Below are 19,751 nucleotides of genomic sequence, written 5' to 3'. Positions count from 1 at the left end.
GGGTTATTGTGGTAAATTGTGTTTGTTGTTAATTTGTCTCTAATTTTCTAGAAATGTAATTATTATGGGATGGAGGTAGTAGCTTTTATTGTTGCAGATACTACATGAACTACTTTAATTTATGTCTTAGTAGAGAGATCAAGGCCACTGTACTTTGGTGCTACTTGACATTTATGTAGTAATAGATATTGGAAGACTATACTACCTTCTGCTCCCTCCATTCTACAATATAAGTTATTTTCAGTTTTTGCTTGCAACGTTTGACCACTCGTCTTATTTAATTTTTTTTAAATATAGAAAACGAAAAGGTGTGCTTAAAGTACTGTAAATAATAAAGTAAGTTACAAATAAAATAAATAATAATTTCAAAAAATTTTGAATAAGACGAGTGGTTAAACGTTGTAAGAAAAACTCAAAATCTCTTATATTATGGGACAGAAGGAGTATTGATCATGTGAGGTCGAAATGCTGGGATTCATATTAGCGTATCGGTTGGTTCTGTTAGGCCTCTCACAGTGCTCTTAGCTGGACCGGTGCTACATGGTGCCAGCTGGGCTTTTCGCGTGAGTGGCAGATGGATGCGCACCCTAAGCTCCTCGCTAGGACGAGGAGGAGGCGAGGAGACCCGCAAAAGCACGAGGCTGTTTTATGGCCCCACGTGCCGCGCACCCCAGAATGGCACCGCCACGTGTCAGCTGAAGGCTGCCAGCGGGCCCACCATCCGTACGGCCCGTCGGATTCCCCCGCACGAACCCCGAGGCATCAAAAGTTGGAATTCGAAATTTCAAATTCAGCCCAGAGGGTGCCCGTCTCCAAAAGGCAACAAGCGACTCCACTGTCTCTTTCCTTTCTCTTAGTATTTTTTTTTCTCTCGGAGAGGAGAAGAGAGAGACCCATTTCCTCCTCGCGTAGTCGCGTGCAGGGGAGAAGAAGGGTTTCGGCGGAGGGAGGAGGAGCCATGGCGGCGGAGGCCGGCAGCGCGGCCGCCGGCGCCGCCTACGAGGAGGAGCGCCGGAAGCGGGTCCTCGAGAACCTCAAGCACCTCGAGGTGAGCCCGCCCGCCCGTGCACACAAGCGTTTCAGATTTTTTTTTTTTTTGGCTCTCATCTCTTTCTCCGTTCCTCGTTGTGGATCGTGGATAGATTTGAGGTGCTTTTTTTCCACCGGTAGAACCTGATTCGTTTAGAGGATGGATGTTCGTGCGGGATTCCACGCATTCCCCTTTGCCGATTCCGTGTGGATTGGATGCACTGTCGCAGCATCAATTTATCTTTCTTTTTTTCTTTTTGGTTGAAATTTCGGTGCTTGATTCTGCGCAGGATCTGGGCATAAAGAAGATGTCCAAGAGCTTGCTGGAGGCGGCGAGATTGCAGAAGGTGATTACGGCAACCTATGCTACACGCGGGGGATTTGGGTTGCTGGTATCGTGGATTGATTTACTCTGGGTCTTCTTGCAGAGCACTCGTGCCAGCCCCAAGCCGCGGAAGAAGTTTGAGGTTGGGGCCACTGAAGTGAGGCGTTCATCGAGGGCGCGCAACTCGGTTTCGTACAAAGAGAATGTGAGTTGGTCCACTTCAAAGCTAGTGCTATTTGATTGGTAGTGTTGCTTTTGTTGGGGATTTAGGAAGAAATTTTGCGATGTCTATTCAGATACTGTAGTCATGTTCTAGAACAAGTTTGTGAGTCCAGTTTTTTATATGGGTTACAATCCCAAATGAATCCTTAATGACATGATCCTAGTTTCATTTAAACTAACATTCCATATATTTTGTTAATATGTTCATTTTATGTACAAAATATTGCTAAATTTTTCCTATAAATTTGGTCAAACTTAAAGAAGTTTGACTAGGAAAAAAAGTCAAAACGACTTATAATATGAAACGGAGGGAATAATTACTTAGAGTTAAAGCGCAAGGAAGCTTTGTTTTGTTCGTGAAGTGATGAAAGATTATTTTCATGCAAATGTTGGTACTAAGTTGTGCTCTTTTTATTGTGCCAGTTTGATGAACTCAACAGTTTTCTATGCCGTAGAAGGTAATACTTCCATATGGTTTACAGATTTGTGATAGTTGTGGCTGTGGCCAGGCAATATAATTGGCTACTTGCTTGTGTTGAACAGGGGCAGTAGGATTAGGAGCACAGAGCAGGGGAGGGATTACACCGGAAGAGTTGCCTCTTATGAACAGCAACAACGTGCTTTCAAAAAAGCTGAGAGACTTCAAAATAGTCTAGACCCTGAGAACCCGTCGTTTGTTAAGACCATGGTTCGATCACATGTGTCCAGCTGCTTTTGGCTTGTAAGGTTTCGTTGTATGGAATTCATTAACTAATTTTGTTAAAAATATTATGATCAATGAGTACTCATAGCTATGTTTCTTTTCCATCCTACAAGGGTCTTCCAACTAGATTCTGCAAATTGCATCTGCCTCCCAAAGAGTATAAGATGGTCTTGGAGGATGAAGAGGGTGGTGAATTTGATTCTGTCTACATTGGGAACCGTACAGGCCTAAGTGGTGGATGGAGAGGTTTTGCGATGCACCACAACTTGGAAGATGGTGATTCATTGGTCTTTGAATTGGCTGAACCAGACAGATTTAAGGTACTATACTTTATATTGGATTCAATGACATGTTTCATGGTAATTTGGACCTCACAAATTTCCTAGCATGAAAAATTTAAGCATGCAAACACTAACCATATTATTGATTTCTTTTTGGCTAGTTTGTATTGATAATTGATTTGATTAGTACCCATTGATATGTGTTAGTATTTGGTGTTAGAAAGACAAGTGGATTCAAACAAAATCAGTGTTATACTGAGAACCAGACAAAGGCAGCGATTCTGGGTGGTAACTGGCTGAAAACCAGACAAACTAGGCAGTAATTGGCCAAATTCAATTTCCACGTTCAGTATTTTGATGTTTTCTGTTTAGCCGATTTTTGATCCTTGATAGTTTCTTGCAAAGGTATCCTAGAAGGGATCATTTAACACAAGAGTGCTAATGCATCAACACAAACATGACAAGTAAGATAGATGCCCCATTGCCCTTATCTGTAGTCTGTCAGTAAATGCCAGCCTTGATGTTTATAAACTAGTGTGGATATCATGTTGATAAATGTCATGACCTGAGGCCATGACAGGATAAGATGCCCCATTGCCCTTATCTGTAGTCTGTCAGTAAATGCCAGCCTTGATGTTTATAAACTAGTGTGGATATCATGTTGATAAATGTCATGACCTGAGGCCATGACAGGATAATCACTGCGATGAGGGGATGAGGACTTAGGTTAGAAAGAAGAACATTGCTTACCGGAACAGTTATGTAGCTGGTGAGACTTACCCTTAATTAACTAACCCAATCTAATATTATCTACTCCTAACCTGCTGCTACAGTACCCATTGAACTATCCACTTGCCAGAAGCTGGCCCCACGGGCCTCTAGCCCAATGTCCATGACAATAATTCTGTCATTTTTTATTCTGAAACTTAAGAGTAATAGGGAATTTTTTATTCTAGAGCCACTACGCGTCGGGCGTGCGATTTTTACCCAAAAAAATCGGACACCCCATGCCTCTGGCTGGTTGGCTCCCAGCAAAGGTTGCATGTATCATGCCAATTAATTAAAGCGTATCATAGAACATACATGCTGCATTAATACATGTTGTAGCAGCCAAACCCTTTACCTCCATCTAAAACTGAGTAGCCAAACCCTTTACCTCCATCTAAAATTGATTTATTTAGTGGATCTTTAAATCACCTTTTCTTTTACATTACTTATCTGATTCATAATCTATTTGCACCGTTATATTTGTTATAATTAAATATTTATAATGAGATCTCACATGATTATATTTTTATGACAAAAAATATATTATAATATTTCTAATTGAAACATTTTTTATATCACGCATGAAACATTGATTTGTAATTTTTGAAACATCCCAAACTACTTACTGGAACACCCAAAAACACCACACTGAAGTGCAACATTTGCAAATGAACTAGTGAAATACTAGAAAATACTTATTGAAACACCCAAATAGCATCGTACGCAACATAAAGAACAACTCTTTCCAACACAAAAAACTTAAAATGTGGAACAAATTTAAATTCCAATTGAAACGTTGGCATCTGACACGTGAAACATAAAAAAACAATGGTCTAAACCTTCTTTTTTAATTGTAATATAATCATATGACATCTTGTTGTAAAGATTTAATTGCACCAAATATAGCAGTGATCGGATCGTTGATCGAATAAATAATTTTAGAGAAAATATTTAGAACATGCTAATAGATTTAATGCATGCACGCATTTTGTTAGCAAAACAACATGCATTTTGTTAGCCCGCATGCGTTTATGCATGCATGCATGGAACTGGGATAGAGCAAGAGAAGAGAGAAAAAGGTAATTGCTCATCTTGAGAAAAAATCTTGTGGTCAACACAACCCTGGTCCACCATTTGGAGCGACCGATATTTCCCTGGCCCGTCGAGTGCCCGGGGGAAAGCATTCTCCTCTTTATTCTGGTGTATGTTCAGTTGCATTTTGTTTTGTTTGAAACATACTTGTCCTTGACATGTAATTCATCATCTTTTACAGATCTACATCATAAAAGCTGTTGATGAGGATGCAAATGAGTCTGAGCCTGCTGATGAGGAAGCTATTGGGGACAAGGACACCAGTACAGAGGATGCAGCTGAGCAGGATGACTCACCTAATGCTGAACCTTTAAAAGGAACTAAGAGGAGAAAACTCCGTGGACGCCGGTAGTAATTAGTTCTATCAGACTTTAAATATTGGTACTCTGTACAAGTATGCTGCGTATTATCAATTTGCTCTCCTGTCAGGTCATCCTTATTGATCTTTTTTGTTGGCCTTTCCATTTGGTAGATTATGGGTGTTCCACAAGACCATAACCACCCTTTTTGTTGCAGCTACGGACAGAGTGTTCACCATCATAGGTAGGTTTAGATAACTTGTAAAGAAATGTTGACAATTGAACACTTGTGTCCTGGAGTCCATCTGTATTGTGCTGATTCACTGTGTTCAGCTTACATGATGGATGAGAACAGCATTGGCTTATGTGGCAATGCTTTTTACCTGTGTCCATGGCTTCTTAAAACTGATCTACAGACCAGAAAGGGAAGACATCGACGAACATTTACATTTTTCTTGCATTATCAATTGTTACTATCATGTATTGCATTTTCCAGCAAGGCTGGCTGGTTCATTGACAAATGAAAGTGTGAAGTCCATAATATTACAGAGTATTGCTGCATGTTTAGAACTACCATAACATTACCGAGGACTCACCATCCCAGAAAGCACGCCGCTACTACTTGCATCAACACTAGTAAAAGTTTGAGATGAGGCCAAGTAATTCCCATTTGTTGAATTTGATGTAGATTTACTCATAGGGTCCTTGCTCATAGCACGTCCTGAGTATGTCTGTGGAGTTTCCAGCTGGATAAGATCACCCTCTGGCATTATCTTCAAGATGAGCTCAAGTTCTCTAACAATCTCTGTCATGGATGGCCGAGCGTCAGTCTCATCCCGAGAGCACTTCATTGCAAGTTGGAGGAAGCTATCCACACACTCTGGAGAACACAAGCCCATCCGGGTATCCATGATTTCAGATATATTGCCTGATCGGTAAGCTTTTTTTACCTGCAGAAAAAGCAAAAATGTAGTTCTTTCATTAAACTACTAAACTGTTGTCATTTAATTTCGACTTGTATACGCTGAACAATTTGTTTTTTTTTTCCAAGGAAGCAAACAACCAGGTTAAGAACAACTGATGTTCTCCTCATAAAGTTTAACTGATTACAAAACCATTTTTCCTCAATAAAAAAGAAAAGACTTCGGTTTTGTATATGTTTTCAGTTGGTTTACAACAGTTAACTGAACGTATTACTCAAAGTTGAAGAGCGTGTACCTCTCTCACTATGTTTTTACCATGCTCAATAGGCTTCATCCCGGTCAACAATTCAAGAAAAACAACCCCAAGGCTGTACACATCACTTTTATCCGTCAATTTATGAGTTAGGAAGTATTCTGGATCAAGATACCCCTGCCAAAGTAACAAGGATATAGTTAGTATAGTATAGCTGTAAAAGAGAAAGAACAACCGTGTGCAACTAGTACTTACAGGGGTGCCCTTAACAACGGTGGAGACATGAGCTGGTAAAGCCCCTTCAACATCTGGTACTGGAGCAAGCCTCGAAAGACCGAAGTCAGCTACCTTGGCGACATATTTAGAATCCAACAAAATATTGCTGGCCTTAACATCACGGTGAAATATAGGAGGATCTGCATCGGTGTGGAGATACAGAATTCCCTTTGAAGCACCCAATGCAATGTGCAGCCTCAAACCAAAACCGAGAGGTGGTTTGGACTTTCCTGCGATTGAAAAATAAAACGAGGAGATTGAAGTAGAACAAGGATATTGGCAACAGAACAAAGTATTACACAATTCACTATAAGCAGGTTCAAGAAGGCACATCAACTATAAGATTCAGTAAACTGACAACTGAATGGCTGATCTTGATATCAAAGCCATAGGAGTCAGTTCAGGATTGCAGTAGATCAGTGGGATAAAAGAACTAGCCATGTGCTTACCAGAAAGATGATCACGTAAAGTGCCATTCGGCATGAATTCATAAACTAGCATCTGTAAAAAAAACACAATTTTTATCTTATCAGGATGATTTTGCCAGAATATTATTTCCACACAAATAAATAAAATCAAAGAGATGCACCTGTTCATTTTCTTCATCACAGTAACCAACCAACGCAACCAGATTGCGATGATGCAATCTAGACAACAGCTCTATTTCTGTGCAAAACTCTGTTGAACCTTGAAGAGAATCCTCGTGTGCCCTTTTGATTGCAACAATTGTTCCATCAGCTAGAATTCCTTTATAGACTATTCCATAACCTCCTTGACCAACTTGAGCTGACATATCAAAATTATTTGTAGCAGAAGCCATTTCTTCATATGTGAAGCATCTGACCCCATCAATTTTGACAGAAAATCTCGACACTGCAAATGGTAATATGACATATATTTTCATGTTTTTTCTCTTGAAAAATCAAGACAAAAATTGCCTTGCACAATCAGATATTCAATTAGCATGGAGCAAAAGAACAATTATGAAGATAACAGGAGTGCCACAAAGTACATACATCCATGACCGCTTGGAATGCAATGTAATGATAGCTTACTTCTTACAATGACTTACATGAACGTCTTGAAATTCTATTAGTTCTTGAATTCCTTCTCATTATAAGAGCAGTAACTACTGCAGAAAGTGCAATAGCACTAGCTATTGTGCTTGCCAAGATACCACCCAGTGCAGCTTTGCTTAAACCTGATGAAGCTAGATTTGGATATTCTACAGAAAAAAAAACGAAAAACAGATATACTATATTAGTAATCAGAAGAGAGCAACCGGAAAAGGCAGAGAACCGCAGTTGAACCACAGGTTAAAAAAAATAAAAACTTTGGTTGTTATTCAATATATGTGTTAAAAATATAAATACGATGATTACTTATTTACCTTGTACAATAATCTTAATGAACATTCATACACTAACATTTTGGTAATGAACATTAAATAGTACAGACTTGTATTCCATTAGTAATTAGTCACTGTGTACAGCTGAGATACGATCAATCTTTGTTTAAATGATCCATCAAAAAAAATTTCAGAAAAAAATGTGCAAAACAAATTCCAATTTATCCTTAATAAGTTAAAACGAGGAGTTTCATCGCAAAACTAGTTTTATACACTTTAGCTTCAAGTGTATATACCATCTTCATAGGAACCAAGTGTGAAATTGAGAAGCTCATATGGACCAAATACATCTAAAAGTGTAATTTCCCATCCAGCAAGTACGTGTCTGAGTCGGACAACCTCAGACATGTTGAACAAACTTGTATTGCTTGGAAATAACTTTAGGTGCATATTTAGCCTTGGACCAACTTCCCATATGTAGTTCTCAATATATAGCTGGTAAGGAAACAACTGCAACAAAGAAGTTAGGTCAATCTTGAAAGCATTTTCGTATGGATGAAAGTCTGTGACTCCTGGACTCTTCAACCGAAGTCCAACTCCAAGTGGCACCGCACAAAAACATTGGTCCGAGAATGAAGGATTGTACTCATAATTTTTTTCTGTCGGGCAAGCTCCACAAACCATGGCAGTGCTTGTTTCCTGTTTAGATTTTTCCAGGTTTATTGACTGGAGGCGGCAAAGGTTGATTATCAGAGTTTCACTAGAATTCTCACATATAGGATTTCCATATAACCTGCACAAATAACATTGGTTGTGACAACTATAAGAACTGAGTATTTTATGTAAGCAATATTCAGTTATAGTCCAGATTTTCACTCATAATACGATGATGAATAAACTGTTTTTGGTTATGATGTCCATTCTCAAATAAGAATAGTGTAGCCTGAAAACTGTTATATAAGCAGTATAAGCTTGCTTTAAATAAATGAAATGGTGTTAATCATCAAAATGGAAATTAACTGCGAAACTTGCGTGCTCACAGTTAAATATCCATCCGCAACACAGAATTTTTATGCAGGAATGTAGATTGATAGTGTATTGCATATATGTAGGAACGTACACGACAGTAACATTTGGTGGAGGAGGACTAATTTCAGCTGGAAGCATATTGAGAGAATTATTTTGGAAGTCCCTGCACAATTGACAACCATGTCAAATATATGTTATTGTCAGAACTTAGAACAAGATGAAAAAATATATATATATATTCCCAAAAAGAATCATACAGTACAAGGCTTCCGTTTCTGTTAGGGTTGACGCCAGCCCAAATTTCCGAGGGAACAGAACCATCTAAAAGATTATTTTTAAGTGACCTGCAAATTTGCAACATTGACATGTTTTTAAATGCATTGTTTTTAAAAAAAAGTTCATAGAGGGTTTAATTTGTGTTATGTCAAAACGAGTGGAAATTGTAAGCAATAATGAGTGGATCACAATATGCACCAGCAAGAACTGATATAACCTCAAGTTTGTATGTAATAAATAAGAAATAATGTAAAATGCATGAGAAGAACAGAAGAAATTTTTAAAATCAAATTCCCCCAAACCACCAGGTTGATCACATGCGAGCACCTCTTTAAATTTGCTATCCTCTTTGGTGATCTGCCTGCTCGTTGCTCAGTCCCCCCCCCCCCCCCCTCATCTAAGTAAAACTGACAGAGCTGCTGCCTTTCCATTAAAGAAAAAACTAAAATACATTCTTTTCTATTTGAGAGAGAGAACACACAGGTCTGTGATTTTTATTTGGAATAAGAAGAAGTAGGTGCAAAAAAAAAATTCTGATCGAACACAAAGCTATCTGGAGCAAGATTTAACAAAGCTAAATGTTACAACTTACAATAGCTGAAGATAAGGAAGCCCTGAAAAGTTCGATGGAATAGTTCCATTAAGCATGTTATGTGACAAATCACTGCCAGAAAATTAGAAATCAGCTCAATGATTAAAGAACAGAAATAAAAATTATAAAAGCTGCATACATTGTAGTGATATTTGAAGCAAGCTTATTAGTTGGGATAGATCCTGTCAGCTGGTTCCAGCTAAGATCCCTGAAAATGCATGTGAGGATTAGTTTAGACATCTATAGATTTATCTCATGAGCTCATGTTCTAGAGAAATGGTTGCACATTGTTAAGAAATCTTTCTTTTTGGAAGAAAACTATAACTCTAAATTTCTTCAACAAAACTAATTGGTTGTGCCTAACAACAGAGGCTAGAGATGTAAGCCATTCCCGTTATCTTTAAGAAAATTATTCTAAACTTCTTTTTTGAAGGAAATTACCAATTTAACCACAGAGCAACTGTCAGAAATAGGGAGCATTAAGTGCCATATTTGAAGTAGCAATCAGTGATAAATTGATAATGATGTTAAGATATATTGATTGCAAAATTAAGATGGTAGTACTTTCGGCATGATTTTTACTGTACTCACAAATAGTCCAGTTGAGGTATGGCACTCAGATCAGGAATAGCACCCTGCAAACTGCAGTTTCGAAGACTCCTGATGTGACAAGAAATATTATCCTCAGCATAACAACACAGTATTTAGACATATATAGTAGAGAGAGAACATATAGTGCTCACAGTTTAAATAGTCCGGACATGTTGTAATACAGAGTAGGGATGGAACTCCCGCTGAAGTTATTATTGTCAGCCTGACTAGAAACAGAAAAAAAATACGAATATAAGAAACAGGTGTATGCTATCATAGCAAGCTATTTTCAATTGAGTTTGACAATTGACAATGGATACATACAGTATTTTCAAGCTTTTTGCCGCAGCTAGTTCTGGAGGAAGAGGCCCAGACAAATTGTTGTTATCAACAAGGCTGCAAAGTTTTAGTTAGAGTATATAATAAGATTAATTCCATGTTACCTGATACAACATGCATTAGAAAAAAATGCAACCAATAGGCTTCCACTTACAGGTGCAAAAGTGTATTCAGTCTGGACAATTCGGACGGGATTTGCCCACTTAATGAATTATTATTCATGTGACTGAAATGAAAGGGGAAATTGAGTCTAGCACTGAATTCAGATTGAAGAACAAAGCAGGAACAAAATGGAAATGAACAATCCTTACAGATGCTTCACACTTCTTAAGTTGGCAAATGATTTAGGTATTGCGCCGGATAGATGGTTTTGGTCAACCTGTAACCTTGTTAAGCTTTGAAGGTTGCCAATCTCATCTGGTAAAAGACCAGAGAGCTGATTTCCATTTAATAATCTACATAAAGCATGAAAAAAAGAGTAAAGTATTGGTAGATATAAGAAAAATAGCAAATAATTTAATTAAGGAGTTCCGTTGTTTTCTGTGCATATTGAAGAGGGGTGTAGAATTAATTGAAAGAGAATACATACATAAGTTTGAGCGTAGTGATATTGCCTATCTCTTTTGGGATGTTGCCTGTTAAATTGTTCCACATAAAATCCCTTCAAGAGAAACAGCAATAAGTTAATATATGGTATAAGAGATTGATGCAAAAAAATCAACTATATGCTGATCAATTAGTATTTTCTTTAGTAATTTTTCAGCAAGTAAAAGATGAAGGCTAATCTTTTATCCAGGAAGACACCATTAATTTATTTTATGGAAAATATAGTGATATGAAGATAGTACTAAGGATTAATATTTAATGAATGCAGAACTTACAAAAAATAAAATCTTCAGTCATTAGAGTATACTTACAATATTTTCAGCTGAGATAAAAGACTGACCTCTGGTACCAAATTTCCAGAGAGGTTCCTCCTAAACAGTTGCCTACATGGAGCAAAATAATATAATCAGCAACAGATTGAAATTTACTGGAACTGTATGCCCTTATCGAATATTTCAAGCAAAGAAAAGCTTCAAAAGGCTGCTCCAACAATGCTTAGAATTTTTTTTTTAAAAAAGGGGCCTCGTACAGACAGGACTGAGGTTCCCTGCGGTAACATGGTGGGACATATTATTACTATCAAACGAGATGCATAGTTACCAGTAAATGTAGCATCATGCCACATTGCCACCATTCAATAATAAAGACTAAATATAACACTTCAATTCAGTATGCTTCAAATGTTTAGTATGGCAATAAGACACTTGTAAGACATCAACTATTTATTTCTTTAATAGATTATACAATTAATCATGCATCAGAAATTTGTAATTCCTAATCAGCTATGGAAAACATAGTCATCAGCATTTAACTATAGAACCGTTTTCTATGACCACTAGCATTCATAGTTCCTATTATGACAACCAAACTGAAAGTGAGGATATGGCAAATAAATTATGTAGAAGTATTGGTCATACAGTTCTGTTACATGAAGATATGTATCACCCAAATCATGGCAGAAGACCCCTGTCCAATTTTTTGTGCATGGATCTCCCCTATTCCAATTCTTGAGGTTGTTCATAGGATCAACTAAGCTTCCCTTGATAGCCATAAGTGCACTGACTGCATATAGGGAGAAAAACAACATATATTTTGCAGCAAATATTTTAGAACTTTTAACTAAAGAAACTCAATGTAAAATACTGTTGGCATTAAACATCTCATAGTCTGTTGATAGAAAGTGGTTATCGAGCACAAGAGATAACAAACTATTTTTTACAAATCCTATGAGAGAATTATTTCATTTACAACGTTAGCATACATTTTTGCAACTCTTTATTTCATTTTTCAAATAAGAGCTGTGTATAATATCATTCTCTGTTAGACAAACATACTAACTGGTAGGGTATGATTTACAAATACCTACCTAGTAGGAAAACTGTATAGCCACAAATACTATGTTCGGCTCATTGTCGTCAAAAAATACCTACTTCAGTTACTAGAAATGGACTCTGGCATCACAGCAGGCATAAAATAGAATTCTTGCATGTTTTCATTAGACCAGAGTTCCGGTATGTTTGTAATCCATGAAGTACAATTTCTGGTTTGTTGTTTTTCAAGGGCATAAACAAATTACTCCCACTGTCTTACAGAATCAATAGTGGGAGAACACTGAAGCACCCATCTAGAAATGAACGGAGTATTGTGCAAATAAGAAACTAAAAGTTGATGTAATTACAGAGATATCATAAGAGAATATTGGTTCAAAAGCCAGTTTAAAATGGTCCAATCAACTAATCAAGCATGTCTTGCCCCAAGGCCTAGTCCAAACCTAAGCCTACCCCATGTGTCAACATATAATGAGGAATTTGTGATCAGGAGAACGTGTTAGTTCAAAACCAGCTTAATATGACCCAGCCCAGGTTTGGCTCAGCATGAAGAATATGCTTGCAAAGAATGATTTGGCTCATAGTGAAGAATACGCTTGCAAAGATTACCTTCTGAAGGATCAGTAGATTTTCCATCTGCAGCCTCTAAGAAGGGGAGCAACACCACAAGGGTAACTGCACAGAGTACTCCTCCGAAATTGATCATGTCTTCAAGATAATCAGCAGCAACTAGTCATATCCACGACAGCAAAATTCCAAAATTTCAGGATCCTAACTAGGAAAAAAGAAGAGTTTATGAATACCACCATTGTTTATGATGTTAGATATCATTTATTCCTCTTTTTGAAGCACGAGGTTTTGGGTGTTTGCATATGCATGCCCAGTTTGGTACATGGGGTTCAGAAAATTCCCCAATATCAAGAAAACAAATCACTCCGGTTCTCTATACTCCGTTGCTTAATGAAAGTTGGATCAATGAAAACTGAAACAGATGGCCAAATTTGACGGTAACAGTATGCAAGTGACATGAAAGTTCTTCAGAAAAGAAGATCACCCCATTTGTATCGTTTACTTGTACCTACTTCTTCTGCCTCTAACAACCTGCCTAGCTAGTCGCTTTTGTGCTCAAGCAATGGCTCTGTGCGATCAAAATCAATCAAACTAGAGACAAATAACACATCTGCCACTCAGCAACATCAGGCCAACGAAACCTGACAGTAACACCATCCTAATTCGCAACCACGACGTCCCAACTAAACTCCGCAGATGCATGCAGCGGCAGCTACTAGCTAGTAGTAGTACTCCTACTTTTGTACTAGTACCAACTCAACAAGTGCAAAAAAATCGCGAGAAATGCCGAAAATCCCATCAAATCAGGATGAAAACTCGAGATGGGACCTGTCGACTACTACTCCTATATAAAAGAGGAAGGAACGCCAAAACCCCAGCAAATTCCTGTGGTAAAATGTGGCTGAGAATAATCCAACCGAACCACCGAAAAATTCACAAAAAAAAAAAACTCACACACAGGCAAACGCGCCCCCATGATTCAAGCGGGGAGAATATACCTTGTTGCGAAGAAGAACACTACCCCAAATTAAACTCCGGAAGCTCACTCGAACTGGGGCGGGGAATCAAGCCAACCCAGGATTCCTCCTCCTTCCTCCGATCCGCCTCGATCCTATCCTATATCCACTCCGCGCTCCGCGAGGTGGATCGCCTGAGCTGCGTCATAGTAGCCGCCGCGAGCGCGAGCGCGAGCGGAAGAGGAGAAGGAGATTGTAGAGGCGAGGAATTAGTGCGGAGGAGTGAGGGAGTGGGTTGGCGGTTGGCGCCGTGGAAGTGGGAGTCCCCAGCCGTCGGGACGCGCGCTTTTATATCGGCGCGGCGGTGTGAAAGGGAAGCCGGCTGCGTTCGACTCCGACAGGACTACCTCTGTGCAGAAAAAATCAACTGGAAATAATGGGACAAACCAGAATAATTGGGGTTCTTCTTTTCTTCTAAAGATAAAGATTAATTTTTTTTACGTATTAACGTATAATTGATTGACTTTTAATTATTACAAACTTAAAAAATAGATTAATATAATATTTTAGAGAAACTTTCATATAGAAAGTTTTCACACGAAATACACCTTTTAGCAGTTTGAAAAGCGTGCCATGAAAATTAATTTTCATTCAACTCTGGTTGGAGAAAAGAACGAGACCATAATGTTAAAATAATGTCTCATCTTAGATTGTTTTTTCCTATAATGGACAGAGTAATATGGCCGAGTAGAAATGTACTAGAATTATAAGAAGCATGTTTGTCCAAATACTAAAATAGTATATTTTGTATAAAATGATTTTGTATATATTTACCATTAAACATACTATCGTAATATACAACTCTTTTTTATATAAGACATAGATATTGTTAGTCAAAGTAATATCTCGAAGACTGTGTCGAAATCTAAAAAGTACTTATATATTTATATTGAAATGGAGGGAGTAGAAGTTTCTTTGAAATATTAAATAAATTTATTTTCAAACTTTTAATAATTAAAACTCAATTAATCATGTGTTAATAGTTTTTTTCATTTTGGCTGCAGGTTTAATGCCAAACGACGATGTCAAATGCAGGCTTACGTCACGTTCTTTTCTCTACATATTTTATCTTGATTTTCGTTAGCACGTTTTTCAAACTACTAGACGGTACGAAATGTTTCGTACGGAAACTTTTTATAGTTGCTTTAAAATATCAAATATATCCATTTGTGAAGTTTGTAATAATTTAAATTTAATTAATCATATGCTAATAGTTTTTTCGTTTTATGTGCGTCAACTTAATCTTTATCTTCATTGGTTTCAAATACCACCTTCTTAATGTGTTGTTTGGTTGGATACCTCCCTTTCCAATGCTATATGGTAGCCATGACATGGTTTCTTAGTTGAGTGTTTGGTTCACTCTTACAACTGTAGCACGATAATACATGTATATCGTCCTAATATACTTAAAACTCATATGCATAAGTCGATTTTCTTTTTACTAGAATGTGCACAAAGTGATGTCTGCATGCATTATGCTCACTTCGAAATCAGCGTGGCATTTAGTAGCATGAACTAGTTTGTCCGTCTGAAATATTTTCCCTGGTTCATTTGGACTAAGCAAGTTCTTCCACTGAAATAAGCACAGTATTTTATTGTACTTATTTATAGACACTATGCAAATTCATGTATCATACATATAATTTTGTCTTTAAACCTTTTCAGTAAAATAAATCCCTCCAAAATACTACACTGTTTTTTCCTTATAAAACTTTTAACAAAGTTTTAAAAACAAAGCCCTCCAAATTTCTTTTTTTTTTACAAATATCTATCGTGTAGGCAACAAAACATTATTGGTATTGCCAGGTTAACACCTAAAATAGAGAACATATTTATAAAAAGGTATTGAAATTTTTAAATATATATTGCATGCCATCCTTTTCCCAAATTCTTCGTATATTCGAAATTGAACAATGGTCACACTCGATATCAGACAGATGCAATGTCATCCTCGATTCGATTGGTTTGTTGTTCATATTTGCCCTTGTACATATTCACTTTTTAATAAGAAGATTCGGCGTATGTAAATTATTTTTTTCTGAAAAAAATAGCATAATTCATGTTCGAGACGCGCTTCCTTCTGATTGACCAACCACGTCCACGGCGGACAGGTCCGTCCCCAAGAATTTAACAGTAACTGTCCCTTTGATCTCAACATCACAGACATATCACATCACACTAATCCATGTGGAATTGTGGCTAGCATCAGATGCTCTTCTAATTGCAAGGACTAAGATGGCCTTTTTATTTTCTCTATTCTGTTCTTCAAATTTTCATTTGCATGTTTTCTCATTAAGCTTCTAGACAACGTGTTTTGTAAAAAAAAATAAAATCTTAAAATACCTTTCTAAAACAACATTTTCACTTCAGAGTAGTTATTTTATTTACTTATATCGTCAAATAGCTATTAGAAATCAAATTATCTATCAATCAGTTAATTTCAGCTATATACTCCCTCTAAGGAACATAAATCCTTAAATCCTAACTTTTCAATTAGAGTTAAGTAGGAAAAGAAATGACCAAAATAGTTCAGTCTAATAGCAAAATTATATTAGTGAAAGGCTATATGAGAGATATTGGAAGAACAAAATTTATCGATTTATAGACTCATGATAGATAGGAAGGTAGAAATTAGTTTATTTTAGAATGGACAGCTATACTTGACCTGATAACCTAAGAGTCTAAGACCTCGAAAAACTTTCCTCGGATCCACGGGTCTGCAACCTGTTCGTCCTCTGGGCCTTCGTCCCGCACTCTAATGTAGTGTTTACTAAATCGTTTAGAATCGGGTTACCGCTATTCCACGATACCGACCGTGGTTTAAAAAATGAAAAGGTTTCGTAAACCCTGCTTCAGCGTACTGTCGCCGCCGCTGCCTCGTAATTGCGTCATGGGCTCATATGGCCCCACTTGATCGATCGATGAGCACTTGCCCGGCCGGCGGCCATGGAGTGGGGAGAAGATCTTTTCCATGAAGAAAAATTCATGCTCTGTCCGGGAACTTTTGCATCGTCTGATGGCGACCTGGCACTCAATTTGCTGGACTTTTTTTTAACTGAGATGTGACGGTGATGCATGCTGTGTGCAAGGAAGTCAAGATGACAACTTTATTAGTGGAGGATAAGAGAGTAATTAATTAGTAATATAACGAAGTACGTATTCTTACAAGCTGATTATTGCCACTGGTGTGGTGTCCCCACATGTCAGTATGTGTGTAATATATACTTTTGCCCGTGAGCTTTAATTTGGTCAGATTTAAAAATGAGAGATTAATTGATAGGCAGCTGATGCAGCTATCAATGATCTCCATTTTGATAGTGGCGCGTGCATGACGGTGAGTGAATCTAGACATGTACCTTGCGATGACCAACGCACTGAAAGAGCGAGGTGAAGAAAAAGTTTACTCCCCTTCACCATCAATTTTTAGCTACGGGTGTCAAAAAAAAAATTAGCTACGAACCTAAATATTTAAATAAAGTACATGAGAGGTCGATAGCAAGGCAATACAACCGGGAGAGAGAATTTAACGAAAAATTTATAAGATTTACACAAGTAATATGAATTTTTATGATAATCTTGGGAGAACATACTTTAATGTACCATGTAAAATTAATCTATCTATTATATTAATAAAGTAATAGAAAAATGAGTTTCCACGTTCGCTTTCACGGCCTAGAAATTCTCGCATTAATCCAAAAAGTAAGAAAAAAAGGAAAAAATAATAGAAAAAGGAGACTCCACGTTCGCTTTTACAGTCTAGAAATTCTCACATTAATCAAAAAATAAGAAAAAAGAAAAATAGAACTAGATTAGGATTAGTTAAAAACTAAAAAAGGGAAAGAAAAAAAGGCATATTAATACACTCGAAACGGGCAATATATTGAAATGAGATTAGGATCAGTCAAACGGACAAGGCAAACGGACAAGGATGCATGAAACTGTCAAATATGAATAAGAAACGGACTCTCTGGTCATAGTGTATTACCGTGGAAACGTACAAGAGTTTAGACTGCAAGTCAATATAATACAATTTTAAATACATGAAACTCAAAATAAAAACTAAAAATTAGAAGAGGAGTCAAGGTAGAAATACAATTTAGATTATTCTGAATTTTTGATTGGAAAAAATAAAAAAATACTAATATTGAGACAAGAGTTATATGGAATTTACTTAAAAAGAGTTCATTTAGAAATACAATTTAGGAGAAAAAAATGAATCTCGAAGTGAAATTAAAAATAGTTAAAATTGAGAGAAGAGCCCATGTAAAAATAAAATTTAGAAACATATAAGATTTGGATTAAAGATAAATATTATGGAGAAAGAGTTCAAGTAGGAGAACAATTTAGAAATATTTTAAATTCAGATTACAAACAAATAGTATGAATAGAAAAGTTCAAGTAGAAATACAATTTTGAATATCTTAAATTCAGGTTAAAAACAAATATTATTGAGAAAAGAGTTCGAGTACAATTAGGAAAAAAATATGGTCTATTTAAAAATAAATTTTAAAATATCTATAATTAGGGACAAATAAAGAAAATTAAAAATGTGATTCCATGCAAGAAATACGATTAACAAAATTCAGAATTTAGGATTAACAATTACAAAAAAATAATATTTTTGTTAGGAGTCCATGTAGAAATACAATTTAAAAACATCCAAAAGTTCAGATTGAATATAATAAAACTAACATAAAGAGTCCACATAGAAAAATTGGATTGAAGATAAATATTATAGCGAAAAGAGTTTTGGGAGGATTGCAGTTTAGAAATATTTTAAAATCGGATTAAAAATAAATAATATTGAGGGGAAGAATCCAGGTAGCTAGAAATAAAATTTACAAATATCTTAAATTCGGTTTGAAAATAAATATTAGTGAGAAAACATTTTATGTAGAAGTTGATTTAGAACTATTTTAAATGTGAATTAAAATAAATAATATTGATAGAAGAGTCCACTTTTACAATTGAAGGCTAGTCTTCTATTAGCTTTATATTAATACTATCAGCTAAAAATCAGCTAAAGAATCTCATGTAAATTAGCTAGAAAACTAGCTTATGAGATTGGATCTTAACCCTATACCAATGTGACAGGAGTTAGTCCAAACTGTCAGCAACATTAACAAAATAAAATATAAAAATACCCAGTAACATAGTAATATTGATAACAATAGAACGTTTTTAATTTAAGGTTATGAACTATTATGAATATACAATACAATATGCCATCTTCAGTAGGTGGAAGAATGTCATTCGAGGTAGTGGAAAGATGCAACTATAGATACAGATGTAGGGGAATAAGACAAATAAATATGCCATAGGATTTATGTATCTTTGATTTATTGTATTTTTATGAGAATACTAAAAATTCCATCGTGTTTGTTTTATGGACATGGGAATTACTATATTAATCATTTGTCATTTTAAATACTTTTTCACAATAGTTTGGTCAAGTTAGGTCAAAGCTCAAAATCATTTGTCATTTTAAATATTTTTTTCACAATAGAATGTGAAGTATATGTATTATAGAATGTGAATATTTTATAGAGATGCTAGTTTATTTCATAGAATCTGCGCGGACCACTTTGCTAGTTTATTTCAAAGTAAACGTTGAGACATGCTAGAATGCCACTTGGTATTGGTACATAGTATATACCTTCTTTGTCAAAACTCTTGCGAGTATGTACCATGTCTCGTACAACTCCCTTAATTCCAAAGTAAGTTCCGAAAGATGTGCATGGTGACACGCGGTGAAAAGCTTTTCTAACTATTGCATTGTATGTACAAGCAAGGACGAAATCGTCGTCAACCCCAAATGAATCAGGGCTTCCATAGGTGCGGCGCACAAGTTGCTAGCTACTTCCTTCGACCTTCATCTTAAAATT

At 36.4% G+C, this 19,751-nt stretch overlaps 2 protein-coding genes across 7 annotated transcripts; one reads left to right on the top strand and one right to left on the bottom strand.

Moving 5' to 3' along the window:
• The first annotated feature begins 845 nt into the window (after nt 1-845).
• On the top strand, nt 846-5,178 carry LOC4339125 (B3 domain-containing protein Os05g0481400-like). Of its 2 annotated transcripts, XM_015784004.3 has the most exons (8): nt 856-1,048; nt 1,320-1,376; nt 1,458-1,559; nt 2,000-2,034; nt 2,120-2,297; nt 2,393-2,599; nt 4,602-4,768; nt 4,893-5,109. In XM_015784004.3, the coding sequence occupies exons 1-8, from the start codon at nt 959-961 to the stop codon at nt 4,975-4,977; spliced, it is 921 nt and encodes a 306-aa protein (XP_015639490.1). In that variant the 5' UTR covers nt 856-958; the 3' UTR covers nt 4,978-5,109. The 2 variants fall into 2 exon arrangements, with proteins under 2 accessions (NP_001407553.1, XP_015639490.1); NM_001420624.1 differs by having other exon boundaries at nt 846-1,048; nt 4,602-5,178.
• Nucleotides 5,153-14,124, bottom strand: LOC9272054 (probable LRR receptor-like serine/threonine-protein kinase At1g06840). Of its 5 annotated transcripts, none has more exons than XM_015784000.2 (21): nt 13,849-14,124; nt 12,890-13,055; nt 11,870-12,014; nt 11,264-11,335; nt 10,936-11,007; nt 10,658-10,801; nt 10,501-10,572; nt 10,332-10,403; nt 10,160-10,234; nt 10,008-10,076; nt 9,556-9,624; nt 9,417-9,488; nt 8,806-8,892; nt 8,640-8,711; nt 7,816-8,312; nt 7,244-7,396; nt 6,761-7,044; nt 6,621-6,672; nt 6,151-6,401; nt 5,938-6,072; nt 5,153-5,669 (listed from the first exon to the last, which is right to left on the bottom strand). In XM_015784000.2, the coding sequence occupies exons 2-21, from the start codon at nt 12,984-12,986 to the stop codon at nt 5,301-5,303; spliced, it is 2,859 nt and encodes a 952-aa protein (XP_015639486.1). In that variant the 5' UTR covers nt 12,987-13,055; nt 13,849-14,124; the 3' UTR covers nt 5,153-5,300. The 5 variants fall into 5 exon arrangements, with proteins under 5 accessions (XP_015639486.1, XP_066166392.1, XP_015639487.1 ...); XM_066310295.1 differs by having other exon boundaries at nt 11,293-11,335; nt 12,890-13,051; XM_015784001.3 differs by having other exon boundaries at nt 12,890-13,009.
• Between the last annotated feature and the right edge of the window lie 5,627 nt (nt 14,125-19,751).

The sequence above is a fragment of the Oryza sativa genome, chromosome 5, assembly GCF_034140825.1.
Source record: "Oryza sativa Japonica Group chromosome 5, ASM3414082v1".
In the NCBI taxonomy this organism is placed as follows: Eukaryota; Viridiplantae; Streptophyta; class Magnoliopsida; order Poales; family Poaceae; genus Oryza; species Oryza sativa.
Note: the sequence above shows the minus strand (reverse complement) of the source record. Positions and strands in the feature narration are given on the sequence as shown.

What these genes read in the sequence shown, in the direction of transcription:
- LOC4339125 (XM_015784004.3), top strand. Translation starts at nt 959, where the DNA reads ATGGCGGCGGAGGCCGGCAGCGCGGCCGCCGGCGCCGCCTACGAGGAG. An exon ending in AGGCGGCGAGATTGCAGAAG is followed by an intron (nt 1,377 to 1,457) that starts GTGATTACGGCA and finishes GTCTTCTTGCAG; the next exon opens with AGCACTCGTGCCAGCCCCAA. An exon ending in AGTTTTCTATGCCGTAGAAG is followed by an intron (nt 2,035 to 2,119) that starts GTAATACTTCCA and finishes TGTGTTGAACAG; the next exon opens with GGGCAGTAGGATTAGGAGCA.
- LOC9272054 (XM_015784000.2), bottom strand. Translation starts at nt 12,986, where the DNA reads ATGATCAATTTCGGAGGAGTACTCTGTGCAGTTACCCTTGTGGTGTTG. An exon ending in GCAAAAAGCTTGAAAATACT is followed by an intron (nt 10,235 to 10,331) that starts GTATGTATCCAT and finishes TTCTGTTTCTAG; the next exon opens with TCAGGCTGACAATAATAACT. An exon ending in CTTCCTTATCTTCAGCTATT is followed by an intron (nt 8,893 to 9,416) that starts GTAAGTTGTAAC and finishes GCAAATTTGCAG; the next exon opens with GTCACTTAAAAATAATCTTT.